Source organism: Ambystoma mexicanum, chromosome 7p (assembly GCF_040938575.1).
Source record: "Ambystoma mexicanum isolate Mex_15411 chromosome 7p, UKY_AmexF1_1, whole genome shotgun sequence".
Lineage (NCBI taxonomy): Eukaryota > Metazoa > Chordata > Amphibia > Caudata > Ambystomatidae > Ambystoma > Ambystoma mexicanum.
In genome coordinates this window covers 42,532,185-42,546,222 of record NC_090939.1, presented here as the reverse complement: position 1 = coordinate 42,546,222, position 14,038 = coordinate 42,532,185, and the positions used below count along the sequence as shown (strand labels likewise).

General features: G+C 45.7%; 1 protein-coding gene across 1 annotated transcript in view; it reads left to right on the top strand.

Annotated features, from left to right (window-relative positions):
- The first annotated feature begins 13,068 nt into the window (after positions 1-13,068).
- Positions 13,069-14,038, top strand: part of LOC138525662 (uncharacterized) — a 589,674-nt gene continuing 588,704 nt past the window's right edge. Inside the window, exon 1 of the mRNA XM_069635730.1 lies at positions 13,069-13,182. Coding sequence (XP_069491831.1) covers positions 13,080-13,182 — 103 coding nt within the window. The 5' untranslated portion in view covers positions 13,069-13,079. The remainder of the gene's footprint in view (positions 13,183-14,038) is intronic.

Genomic DNA, 14,038 nt, shown 5'->3' with positions numbered 1-14,038 from the left:
TTTTAGGCATATTTGATACATTTTTTTAATTATCTTCTAAATTCGATTTTTAGCATTTTAGTAGTTGTGTGGTGTTATAAATTACACTTTTGCCAGATTTCGAATCTCTAAAACCGTTTTTGGAGCTTGGTAATGTTTGTAAGCTTACATGCATATTTCGAACTACAAGTCCCTTCGCGATTGTATTCTGCATGTAGATAATTACTTGGGTCAAGCACGCCCGCGCAGGCGCGTCAGGGCTAAGCAAGTCTGCTGGTACTTGATATGATATGATATGGCATTTATAACTAGCCTATACACAAGTGTTTCAAGGCACGACGAGAAAAGGGAGGGGGAACAAAGGGAAGACAGAGCTAACAATCTTACGAGGCCTGGTGACATTGAGATTGTGCAAGAGGAAAGTCTTAAGGTGCTTCCGAAACCGGAGATGGTTCTCCTCAAGTTTCAGAGAGGCAGGGAGGCTGTTCCAGAGGGAGGCCCCAGGCGAAGGAAGAGATCTACCACCAACTTGTTGCTTGGAGAAGCGACTGACCCTGAGGGAGTTGGAGGCAGTGGAGCGAAGAGCTTGAGTAGGAAGATATTTACAAAGAGGGAGTTGGAGGTATTGAGGCCCCAGGCCCCAGAAGGCCTTGTGGGCAATGCAGGGGGTCTTGAACTTAATCCTTGCAGCCACTAGAAGCCAGTGCAGAGATTTCAGTGCTGGAGGGATACGATCCCTGGGCTTGAGGCCAAGGACAAGTCTCACAGTCCTGTTATGGATGTGTTGCAGAGGGTGGAGAGTAGAAGCAGGCAGATTTAGAAAGAGGCTGTTGCGGTAGTCCAGCCTAGAGCGAACCAGAGCTCTGGGGACAGTGAGCTTCTGGGGGAAGGAGAGGAAAGGAAGAATACCTTTGAGGAGGTGCAGTTGGTAGTGTGACTTCTTAGAGAAATCAGAGATGTGAGGAGAAAAGGTGAGTGTGTAGTCGAAGATGACCCCATGGTTCTTAGCCTCAAAGATGGGAGCAGGAAGAGGGCCCAGGGCAGGGGCGGACTGGTATATCTGCTATTCTGCCACTGGCCTTATCAAAATGGACTTTGGATGGCCCTGGGGCTGATTTTATAAGCCACCCTGGGGCCGATTTTATGAGCCACATTAATATCAATGGAGCTGGGTTAGATTTTTGTAACTGAAGTTGTACATGGTATGTTGCTACACACAGCCTCCCGCCATCTTTCCACACAGCGGCAAGTGGATGTATTGATGATTAGACTGCACACAGTGTCAGTCGGAGAACATCATCAAAGAAAAGTGAACACTTAGTTAGTAAGTGTTAACTTTGCTTTGATGGTGCACCAATAGCATGTGTCATGGGCTGCCAGTGGCCAGCCATCCACTGGCTTGACACCAGGCAGGCAGATTCACATTCTTTTCGAGAACACCAACAATTCCTGTTGTGTGGGGTGAGCTCTACATCATGTTTGCTTTTGCCTGCCTTGGGTTGGGGGCCCGGGTGGGGCTGACCCAGGGATGACTCTTGAGCCTCACACTCTCAGGGCAGGGGGTTTGTTGATATGTAGCAGGCTGGCAGTGGCAGCCAATCATGCTCAAGACGCGTGGAGCATCATGTGTATTGGTGTGTTGATGGGTGCCACACCCAGCACAATGCACAGATGTTCGAAAGGAAGTGTTGATGACAGAGGAGGGAGCAGGCCTCAAGCAAAGCACACCCGACAACGATGAGGGGCCTATTCGATCTGCCTGACCCAGCCATAAACTGCGTGAAGAGTCTCTGGAGACAGAATTTGTGCACGTGGGTAACACACAGTAAGTGATAAAAACATAAAATTGAATGGGCCAGCGGGGGCCGGTAGTCAGAGAAGAGGCAGTCACTCTGAACGAGAACAGACAAGTGAAGTGTTTGTAATTAATTGTTACTATCTCTGTTAGTCGAGAAAGGGCCAGAGCACTGCCACTCAGTCAGTGTGTGTCACGGCCGCTCAATTATCTTGTCAGCATGACTAACAACACATGCAACTCAAGCTACAAGGAGATGTTTAGGCACAGACAAAAACAAATATGAAAAAAAATCACATTTCCAATTAGACTAAATGAGTGTCTTTTAAATGAAGATCAGGTTTTCTCAAACACCTGTTACAGGCAGCATCATCTCTCCCATCCATGACATATGGTGGTGGGAGCATGAGATGACTTAAACTCAATGCTGTTCCTGCCACTGTATCCGGAGCTGGTGAGGAAGGCAGCTGTGGCGTGGTCTGCGTGGGTCATTGCTTGCAACACTTGGCTCAGTGTGGGCTTGACAGAGGGGGAGGGCCGGCCTTTGTAGTAGTCCTTACAAAAGTGCACAATGGGAGAGGGGCACACTGAATCCTAAAACGACCCGTTTGTGTGTACATAAAGGTGCGCATGCAGGATTGCCAATTTTAATGAATTCCAGAACCACACGCCTAAAGTAGTGTGGACTCGGCCCACATGGAAGAGCTTCCCTGGACATACCAGGTGCAGGGCAAGGTGAAAGGTCCTGTCCTGGTGGCACATGCAGGGCGTAGGTATCCTGGTTGATGTGAAGTTTTCAGAAATAGTATCATTGTGCATTCTTTCATTCTACTAATTGAAGCGTTGTCCTGCTCCAAATTCCCATTCCCCTTTTACCTTTATCTTCCTGTCTCCACCCTCCATATTCTGTCAAGCCTGGCCCCAAGTATTCAATTGAATACGATTTCTCATAATGTGGGCCCAGGGGGTGTTAGGGACCTGGCTGTTCATGTTGCTGTCTCTGCATAATGCATTTATGGTGCAGCTCAGTTGGTTTGTTGGGGGCAGCCCCACTGATGCTCGCAGGTCCGAGACAGTCTGCGCTTGTCTATCCATTTTAAGATATCCCTGGCCTGGGCCGTGTCCTCATTTCTTTGCGGTGCTACTCGTGGGAGAGCTCCACAAATGGAGGAGGTCCGAGTACAGTTTAGGCAAATCAGGTGGGACTGGTTCTGAATTTGTTATCTGCTGCAGCAAAGTCCGGACAGAGTTACCAGATGTGTAGCCTAATGTTTAAAACATTAATGCTGCTCTGTGATTCTATTCAGCGAAAGAGATGTTTACGCTGCTGTCAAAGGTGCTACGCTCCTTTCAGTGCTACTTTGTGTTAAAGGCATGTGAATGTGATGGTGTTCTGTGGTGAAAACACTGAGTGCTGCCCATTGGTAAAGGCATTTGATGCTACTCAGTGTGTCAGTGTTATAAAGCACAGTGAAGGCGGTTAATTGTAAAGGTTTAAATTGGGTGGTCCTGGGAGGGAGTGGTGACCATACAGTATTTAGGTGGCTCCAGTGTCACAATAAATATGTGCAGGAAGCTCTATGTTTCAACCTGGGCCTCCCTGGGTCTATGTTATCGTACCTGCTGGCTCCTCCATGCAGTGAGATTGTATGTATGTATGTATGTCACACTTATCAGGTCATGATCAAGCTTCTCTGAAAGCTTTCTAATACTGAAAACGAACTGCATCCATGCCACGTGTCTCTTTTTAACCCATGAGCGAAAGATCTTATCTTCTAAAAATGTCTGATATGGACAAACTGCTACAGGCCAAGACAAAGCTTCATAATTTTAAGTTTACAGAAATTGAAATTTCCCTTAAACTGTAGTAAATATTGCTGCATGTATTTGTATTTTGTGCAAGCCCATTGACTAGGAGTGTCCAATGCACAGTGCTTCTTGTAAGAGCTGATTTCCTCATTTCCAGTGTACAATTATAGGACACAGACAGTCAATTGTACTTCTGCATTAGGTATAAAGTGTGGCAAGCACAAGTGTGCACTATAATTTGTCATAATGTGGTCTTTGGAGCCTAGTGTTTGACCTTGATTACAAACTTTGTAGCATACGGCCGTCGCAGTCTGTAAAACATAGGATTGTATTTCAGAATGTACTATATACCCAGAATATGGGGATTAAGGCAATCAGCAAAACTAATTTAACTTAAAAAGAAATATTTCCCAGAATGCCTTGCACACTGCTTCCACCTTACCTTTGCAGGTCAAGGGTGGGTGAAATAAAAAGAATATTTGTGCTGGCAGACGGTTGCATTTGCTGAGGCGTACGATCATTATTCTTTCTTAAAAGATCAGTTTTGTTTATTCCAAAATTAGTCATGTTCTCTGGCAACTATACGCTGGCCCTTATTCCAAACAGCCTGCTTTAATATATATTGGGTGTATGGTTGAATGTACAGATCCTACCTTTTATTTTTCCTGTGCGCTTGCACAGCTGAACCCCAATACACAGAATGATATGAAACCATGTGTTCTCCTGCTCCCCTGTGCATTGGGAGTTTTGTTACAGGCCCCTCAGTAAGGGACCTTTCAGAGGCTGTGCATGGTTTAGATTTAGTGGCTGCGTTGAGCGTTGAGGACCCCTTCTGAAGTTGCATCAAGTCCTATTTCTTGGGCCATTTGTGTGCCTAGGAGGGGAGCCCGAGGGACATAAGGTTTATTGCACCATGTTTGCTTTGAATACGTTTTTCTGGTGCAGGGCACATTTTCTCAGGGTTTTGAATAGAAAACAGGAAGTTGTGGAAAGTGAGAGCTTCTCACTTCACTAAAGAATAAATACAGTGATCTAAAGCCAGGCTATTGCTAGTGCCAGTTATGCAGCACGCTGTGTCATACTAGTATGAGCATCACATGGTGCACTGAGGACAGGTTTACCTAATTTTCCAGCCAGCAATCGCACCTCGGTAGTTTCGGTGCATTACCCTGATTTAACAAGGGATGGTTCTCACACTGTAGAATTGGGTAGAATTGGGGAGGTGGTAATCGTATTGTGGCAATGCTTGAGATTGGGGATGGTCTGAGTGGCATGAGGTGTGTGGTGGCACCATGGTGGTGGTGAATTGTGGCATTGTTAAGTCGTAGCTGAAACTGCATGCTTTAGGACATCACCCTTTCCTGGCACCTTACCCGCAGGACTAGACAACACATACAAGCATTGTAGATCCTGGCCCCTAATCCCATGTGAGATCTATACCTATTCAGACCCAGATTTGGGGTTCATGCATGCTTAGATTAAATGCTCCTGTTTGAACATGGATGTATCACACTCTCGTGCTGTCTCGCCTAAGGGCTTGGTGATGCACCTGCCCTTTGGTATCAGCTGTGATTTAAGAATGCTAAAGAAGCCATCATTGCACTCGACTGAAGTGCACCCTAGCCTTTGACCCATGCACAATAATTGATGTTTAACTGCTAATTTCCAATATAACAATGGGGTAGGAATTACAGAGAGTGAGGAGGGAAAGAAATAAGGAGGAATGGTAGAAGAGACACAAACAAGGAGGGTAGAAGGATGGGGGGAAAGTTAAGAGGAAAGGTGGTAGGGAGACAGGTAGGAAACAATGAGAGAGAGGAAGGAAAGGAGGAGAGGAAAGATGCCCATGAAAGAAAGGGGAGAAAATGGAACGGGAAGCAAGAATAAAAGGAAGGAACAAAAGAAAAAAGGAAGAAGACAATCAAGAGTAAGGAAGGGAGGGAGGGATAAGGGAGTGATGGATGATGGGAGGTGAGAAGGAAGGAACTGCTTGCTCCTCCTAGCTTACTCCAGTAATATAGACCAGCAGGTTGAGCGCTCGCTAGCGCTGCTGTGATCTATTTATGATCTGCAGGTAGCAGTTTCAAATACTGGCAAGACCATCGAAGAGGAATGTTATCACTTGTTTTCGCAAGTGTTTGCATAAAACATTACATGCAACAAACACCATTAACCCTCCATAAGTAGCATTTTCTGTAAAGTTGTGTATTGACATAATTCACGGATTAGGGTTTGATAGCCACTTTTTTTAAGGTGAGGGACACTTTTTTTTAGGTGTCCTGGCCCTTTTCTTTTCCCAGTCCAACCCTGGCCAAGGGAGGCCGACCAGAGATTGACAGGAAAGGAGAGAGACAGTGTGCTGATGAAGAGAATCTCCGTCTTACTGGCATTCAGGCAGAGATCATTGGGGGCACACCACTCGGGGATAGAAGACAGACAGTCAGAGATGAGAGAAGGAGAAGAAGTGGCAGAAGAGTGCCTGAAAACAAGCTGAGTGTCATCTGCATAGCACTGAAAGTTGGGGCAGAGAGCGGCAATGCAGTGGGCAAGAGGTGCCAGGTGTTGGTTGAACAGCCATGGAGAGAGGTTAGATCCCTTTGGAACACCACAGGTAGAGAGAAAGATAGAGGAGACAAAAGACCCTAGTTGGACCCGGGAGGGTCCATTGGAGAAGAAAGAGGTCATCCAGGCCAGGGCCTGATTGGTGATACCCAGGTTATTACAGAGTTGGTTGAGCTCGATGGCATGGTTGACCGTGTCAAAAGCAGAAGAGAGATCGAGTAAGATGCTGACAGAGGGGGTATTCGAGTCGTGGTTGAAGAGCAGGTCATTGCGGATGTTCAGGAGAGCAGTTTCTGGGCTTCTGGCTGCTCTGAAGCCAGACTGATGATCATGGAAACAACCAACAGATTCAGTATGAAGATTAAGATGGGAGATGGCCAGCTTTTCCAGGAGTTTGCCCAGGAAAGGAGTGATGGAGATCGGGCAATAGTTAGCCGGGCAGCAGGGGTCAGCTGAGAGTTTCTTGAGAAGAGGGTGCACAAGAGAGTGCTTCAGGGGGGAAGGGAAGGCTCCTGTGGCGAAGGAGTAGTTGCAGAAGTCAGGCAGGGAAGGAGCAAGGGTGTCAATCTGGTCCTTGATGGTTTTAGAAGAACATGGGACAACCTGTTTTGATGAGATTTCATAGATTGGACTTGTCTAGAAACCTTGTTGGAGGACAACAGAGGAAAGGCAGTGAAGGAGGGAAGAGAGGTGGCCACAGGGTGGGGCAGAGGTAGAGCAGAGAGTAGAATGAGGAGGGGGAGAGGACAATAGAGAGAACAGGATGTCCTGAGTTTTAGAGATGAAATGAGAAGCCAGGGCCGTGCAGAGAGCTTGGGAGGGGAGAGGAGATAGAGACTGCTGCAGGATTGGCCAGCTCCTTGCAGATTTTAAAGAGTTCGGCCGAGTTGTTGGATGCTGCAGAGACGCAGGCTTGGATGTGGGCTCTCTTCTTGGTGCGGACAGAGAGCCGGTATTGCATTTGGAGCAGGAGGCAGGCCAGTTTGTCAGAGGATGCACGGGAAGCTAGCCATTTCCTCTCAGCCACACTGCACTTGCGTTTAAGGGTGACGAGGTCTGAGGCGTACCAGGAGTTTCACTTTACTTTGGGCTTCAAGTGGATCCTCATGACAGGGGCAAGAACATCAATAGTATCAGAGATAGCAGATTGGAGCTTGGGAAGGGCTGTGTCAGGATGTGAGTCAGCCATTGGAGGAGGAGTGAGAAAGTGGCGACGAAAGCCTCAAAATACACACGCTTCATAGGTCAGATAACCAAGAAGGTAGGTGGCTGGAGTTGGCTTGGCCTGAGGGGTAGATAGGGTGAGATGGGAGGAAAGGAGAAAGTGATCACGCCAGGATAAAGGAGTGGTGAGAGGTATAGAAAGGGGAAGGTCTGAAGAGATCAGAACATCCAGAGTGTGCCCTGCAGAGTGAGTCAGGCCGGAGGGGAGAATAGAAACAGAGAGTCTCAGAGGTTGCGAAAGAGTCCAGAGGAAGGACAGGAAGCATACAGGTGGATGTTAGTCTCCAAGAAGAAGGAGTTGAGTGGCCGAGGCCAGGAGGGAGGAGGAGAGGTTCACCCACTCAGAGAGGAAGGAGGAGATCCGACCAGGTGGCCGATAGATGGTAGCCAGATTAAGAGAGTGGCCAGGAGAGAGGGAAAGCCTACAGACCAGGAATTCGAAAGAGGAGTAGGCCTGTGTAGGAATTACAGAGGCAGGAATCCACTCTGGGAAGATCAGGGCACACCCCCTCCGGAACGGTTGGATCTGGGCACATAGAGGATCTTGTAGCCATCATGGAGGAGAGTGTCAAAGCTTGTGACAGAGCTGGCTGTGAACCATGTCTCAGTGAGACCGAGGACATTGAGGTCAAGGTCTTCCAAGAGGCGGCAGATGTCAGAGGAGTGTTTGACAGCTGAGCGAGAGTTGAGAGTGGCAATAAGGAGAAGGTTGCCATCCTTGAAAGCCTTCCGTGGAGGGTTAAAAATCAGAGGTATGCCCTGTAGAGGTGTAGAAGGAGCCCAAGGGGGAGTAGAAGAGGAAGAAGGAGAGGACAAGATAGCTAAGGAGGAGACAGAGGTGGGAGGCAAGGTAGCCGTGGAAGGGAGAGAAGGGACAGCAGGAGAAGAAAGGAAATTGATGAGGTGCGGGAAACATCTATCAAAGAGGAGAAGGTTGGCCTGAGGGCCTTGGACCAAGATGGTAACATTCAGGTAAACATTAATGATGACCTACCATGTGCCACCATTAAAGGGAGAAGAAGAGAAAGGAGAAAGCACAGAGCCAATATGAAGAGTCCATAGGTCTGGCGAGGGAACAACAAAGAGGATGTCAGTGAGGGTCTGTCTGGAGGAAGCACTGGTATAGTTGTTATTGATAGGGAGGCCTGGGTTTGAGACCAGGATGTCCTTTTTAAACTTCTTCCTACCAGACTTAGTAAGGAGAAGAGGATAGTCGATAGAAAAGCAGTTAGAAAAGATAGGAAAAAAACAGGGCACCATAGAGTAGGTGGGGGAGAGGAGAAATGAAGAGGGGATGGGAGGGTGGAGGTAAGGGGGGAAACACTAGGGCAGGAAACATATAGGGGTACAAGCAGATGAGACAGAGAGGAACGAGACAATAGTAGACAACTGACCAATACAACAAAAGCTCACAAGATAGTAGAACAGTTTGCTAGATGGACAAAGAAGTTGGAAAATGAGAACCTGGAGGAAGGAAGAATGCAGCGGAAACACCCAGCATTACAATGTAAGACAGGGCAGTCAGTGAGGCGAACACAAAACCACACAACGAATAGCAAGAAGATAGCAGCCTTTGTGTGGCAAACTGCGGCGAGTGACTGGATTTTAGTGGTTATTAGTTCTTCTTAAACTTGTTGGTGCTGCTGCCTACATTTGGGTTTGCTGCTCTAAGGGCTGCACAGAGCTAATAGAAGTACTCAAATGAAGGATGCAAACACTGTTGCCAGGCGCTCCTAACATACATTTATTTAGTAGTAACTGTTATCTTCACAGCTTAGTTGTATTTCTTTCTCAACTTCTTAAGGTTAACATCAATGCCCTCAACACGTGTTTCCCCACTTTACATTAGTGGTTCTTCAGGAGGGAAAGTGAATTTGTACAGTCGCCGAAAAGTAAAAAATGGTGAACAAGAAATAAAACTTATTTCCAATATTTGTGGTTTAGTATTTTCAAAATATATATCTAATAGACAAGAATTTTTTTGCATATATGTGAGTGCGGCATTTAAAGTTTCAATGCATTTTATACCAAAAAATATTTTTCTTAAGAGAAGAAAAGCATTGAGACATTCTGTTTGGAAAAAAAAAACATTGAAAACTTCATGATTTGAGTTTGGCAAAAAATATAAATATATATATATATATATATATATATATATATATATATATATATATATGTGGTACACAGCTCAATGTCATATTTTAGTAAGAAGAGCTACATTAGGGTTGTGCTTGTTGTTTTAGTGATTGTCCTCTTGTTATGGAAGTAGTGATATTGTCATATTTGTCTTGAATTGAATTAGTTCACTTGGCTTGCATTATAATTCTTAAATGTATCCTTTTGAAGGAAAGAATCCTGTGAGCTTCTCATAGTGGTAGACAGTTCCTGCAGATTGTATACATTTTAGGTTATACTTAGAGGCTATAAACTTAAAGTTTGCAAATCTCTGCAAGTAAATAGTAAAATGATGAGGTTGGGTCTAAGATTGAGGCAAGATTGTTGGCAGCAGCATATGAGGAAACCTTTACTAATCTGCTGGATTGGGTCGCTCCACTTAAATCTAAAACTATCAGGGAAAAGACCAATAAGCAGAAATGGTTCACCCCAGCCTTTGCTGCTTGTAAACAAGAAAGCAGAACGGCAGAGAGAGTGTGGGAAAAAGAACAGACACAAGAGAATAAAACCATCTGGAAGTCACTTGATAAACTATACCGTAATGAAATTATATTTGCTAAAAAGAACTTTTACGACAACCAGATTGAAATTTTAACAATGATTCAAAAAAGCTCTTTGACATTTTTTAGAGATTTAGAGAAACCCAGGGCCCAATTAAATCAATTTATTCCCCAAACAACAGACTGTGAAGATCAAAACAGCGCATGATAACATCAGGAAGAATATGGAACACCCATATTATAGTGGTGGTGCTCAGCGGATGGAGGAAATGGTCCTGCAGGCTAATGGGGCTTTTTCATTTAAACCAGTGTCCAATGAAATTATGGAGAACATTTTGAAGAAAACGGGACCTACCACATGTTTTGGGGAAAATCTCCCTGCTAAAATCAGACTGGACAATAGAGAGCCCTTTACTCCATTCTTGGTTTGTGTGTTAATGTCGCATTCCTGAGTAATGAAGTGCCCGATATACTGAAATAAAGGGTGACGGTAACTCCATTGATTAAAAATGCAGGATTGGATCACACACTTCATACTAACTATAGACCGATAACGAATGTGCCTTTTCTGCTGAACATAATTGATAACGCGGCCACTATGCAATTACAGCAGCATTTGGAACATGACGATTTACTACATCCAAAACAATCAGGCTTCAGATAATTCCATGGTACAGAGTGTGCTTTGCTGGATCCACAGACTGAAATGCCGAAAACATGGATGCAAGTAAATCAGGGCTGCTGATGATGTTGGATCTATCAGCAGCCTTTGATCTTGTGGATCATGGCAAGCTTCTCCAAAGGTTAAAATACCTAGGGACCTGCTCTGAAGATGTAGTGCATTGGATCAGTTCATTCCTGAGTGGCAGTCAGCCAAGAATCGTCTGGGAAAATGCTTACTCTGGATTGGAATCATTAGAGTTGGGGCCTCCGTGCGTGTTCATCCCCTGAACTTTATTTAACATCTTCTGTAGGCCTTTATATGACCTCCTAGATAATTTGGGAGCTCAATTCAGTAATTTCGCTGATGATACACAGCTTATTTTAGCATTGAGTGGAGATTATGAAAAAGATGCAGAGAGAATCACCCTTATATATGGCACAATGCAAAGTAACCCATTATTGCTCAGAAAGCAACTGAAAAGCGTCCTGTTCCAATAAGGTTGTTAGACCGCCACCATCCTGATTTCTTAAGTCGGTTTCTTTCTGCGCCCTGATACCTGCGGGCTCCGGCGCAATATAAGTATATACATAAATTAAATAAATAATACCCTATATCAAGCCCAGCCTCTCTATCTGTTTCATTGTTTGCAGGTCCCGCAGAACACCTCTTACAGGCTGCCGACCGGGGCACCTTTTCGGGCCTTTGTCGCTCCGATTTTGGCCTCACTGCAGTGGCTTCCTGTGGGGAAACGGGTGGAGAGCCAAGCACTCTGCATGGTGCACCGGGACTTTTATGGCTCAGGTCTTGAGTACTCGCAGATCAAATTCCCCCTTATGTCCCCTCTCGTTGTCTATGCTCTGCATCTCTTCATCTTGTTCAGGTTCCCCGCTTTCACCACTCTAGATCAGGTGGCCGGGTCTTCTCTGTTGCGGCCTCCAGGAACTTCCGGTGACCGTGCATGCCACACAGCATCACCTGCTGTTTCGCCGCACCTTGAAGACCTTTTTGTTTTAGCTCACCTTGTATTTCGATCCCCTCTTTTTCTCTTTCCTTCCCTTCCTACCTCCCAGCAGTGCCATGATGCACCCATTGGTGAAGGAGTGTGTGATAAATAAATAAATAAAGGCTACACATATGAGTAGCTCCATAGACAGGGTAGAGAGAGTGGAGGAGGAAGGTATGAAGACATGTGATGTTAGGAAGAGAGAGGAGTAGAGGAGAATGGAGCAGTGGCAGTGGACTCCTATTATAATTTGGGCTTACCTTTAGTAATAAACAGGTCACAAAGTACTTCCCTTACAGATGCATATTCCCACCTGCAGCCTTGCTGCTGGAAGTACTGCAGTTCAGTTGATGTAGAGCAGGCGGGCAAACCTTCCCCTGCCATGCTCCCACCATTTGAAGCCAACTACTCTTGATGCTCTAAGTTGTAGAAAGGAATCAGGTCTTCCAAAAACATATGAAGACCTGCCTTTTCCAGCAGTGGTTTCTGGGATGTCACCCGCAGTGGCACAAGGTTCTGGGCAGGGATCTGAAGTGCAAGAAGGCACTTGTGGCGTTAGTCATGCTTTGTACGTTCTTCTTAAAATAACATGGATGGTGGTGCTGGGAACCAGTGACATTGGAGGGAAATGCTTGATGAAACCTGGAACCTGGTTTCTCGTATGCCCTTCATACCTGTCTTGTAATTTCCTGCCAGCGTTCTTTCAACTCAAAGTCATCAAGGCTGGAAGAAGTAGCCAGGCATGCAGACAGCTGTGTAAAAGCTGGGGTGCCTGGAAGATCCGGATGGGGTGCAACTATCTCTGGCCCTCAGATAGGTAATTCCAACCCTCTACTGGGTCATTCCAAGTCGCTTGATGGCCATTAACATAAGTCTGGGGGTGGCATTTGATATGCTTGCAGCCGAGGCAGGGGGAAGAAAGATTACATTTGAGAAGCAGGTAAGAGGAACGTTTCAGCCAATCAGAAATTAAGAAGGAAATAGAGAATCATAGGAATAGGATGTAACCAGAGAATATAAAGAACAAGAAAATAGTCATGAAGGGAACGAGAGGGGATATTAAAAGTAAAACAATATAAATAGGTGGAAATAGAAGAGGGCGCTGAGCTCTACTCTTAGTATGTCAATGGTCACAATGTTATGAGATGCCACACGTGGACCTTTCAGCCCTGCACCTGATAGAGGTTTGACTATTAATCCTGTGTCAAAATGTCTCAGGACCAAACATTGTGACATTTTTATTTCAGACCCTGTGTCCAGACCTGAGGTGAAGTACACATGCCATCTGAATGGTGGTGTTCAGCTGTCCTGCCTCATGGAGAACGGCACTGACCCATCCTATTCCTGGAGCGTGAATGGGACACCCTCATGGCTCCCTTCCAGGGTAGTAGAGATGAGCTACGAGTCTGTCCTCAGGAACGTGACCTGCACCGTGAAGAACCACGTCAATCCACTGATGTCACCTGCCCAGGTAAGGAGGCAGATGTCACGGGGCACAGCTAGAGCAGTGGGACTGCATGTTTGATAGGAGGAAGGTCAACATGGACGTGCTGCGTCCAAGCGCTGCAGCTCAGTCTCTAGAGAGAGGATAATGGACTTGACTCATGTGATAAGGTGGAAATCCTCGCTGCGATAGTCGGGGACAGTGGGAGTTTACATTTCTCTGTTGATTTGTTTTTGCCTCTATAAAAGAAAATTCAGTAAATTCTAAAGAGAAAAAGAGAAAAGAGCAGCCACCAAACAGTTATGTGTCTCCTTTCATCTTTCTCTTCATTTTGTCCTGTTTTCTCGGTTTGTTGTTGACAACATCCTTTTTCCATGTCTTCCTTTAATCGTTAAACCATTCTGTTATCCACATTCACCCACATTTCCGTTGCTTATTGTGAGTCTATCTACTGCACAGAACTGCATCTTTAAAAATGGCGCAATTACAATGGTGCTGGCCAATGGTATCACATGTGCCAAATGAAGGCCTGCTTCACAGGGCCACTAGAACAGACACTAAGTGGCATGTAATTATGAGATACAGATGGTACAAGGCACCCTGAGGCCCAATCTGGGAAGATCACAAGTAAGAGGTTCCAGCACTTAAGTGAAAGGCGCAGTCAGGTGGGTAAGTGGCCGAAAGCCTAGTAGAGACATTTGGCGCTGCTGTTTAGTACCTTGTCAGCAGAGCAGGAGGCACCTAGGGATCCAAAAACACATATTCTCCTATAGCATAGAGTAGGAATAGGCACCTAGGGAAACAAGAACACGTATTCTCCAACAGTATAGAGTAGGAGGAGGCACCTAGGGATCCAGCATTACATATTCTCATATAGCATAGC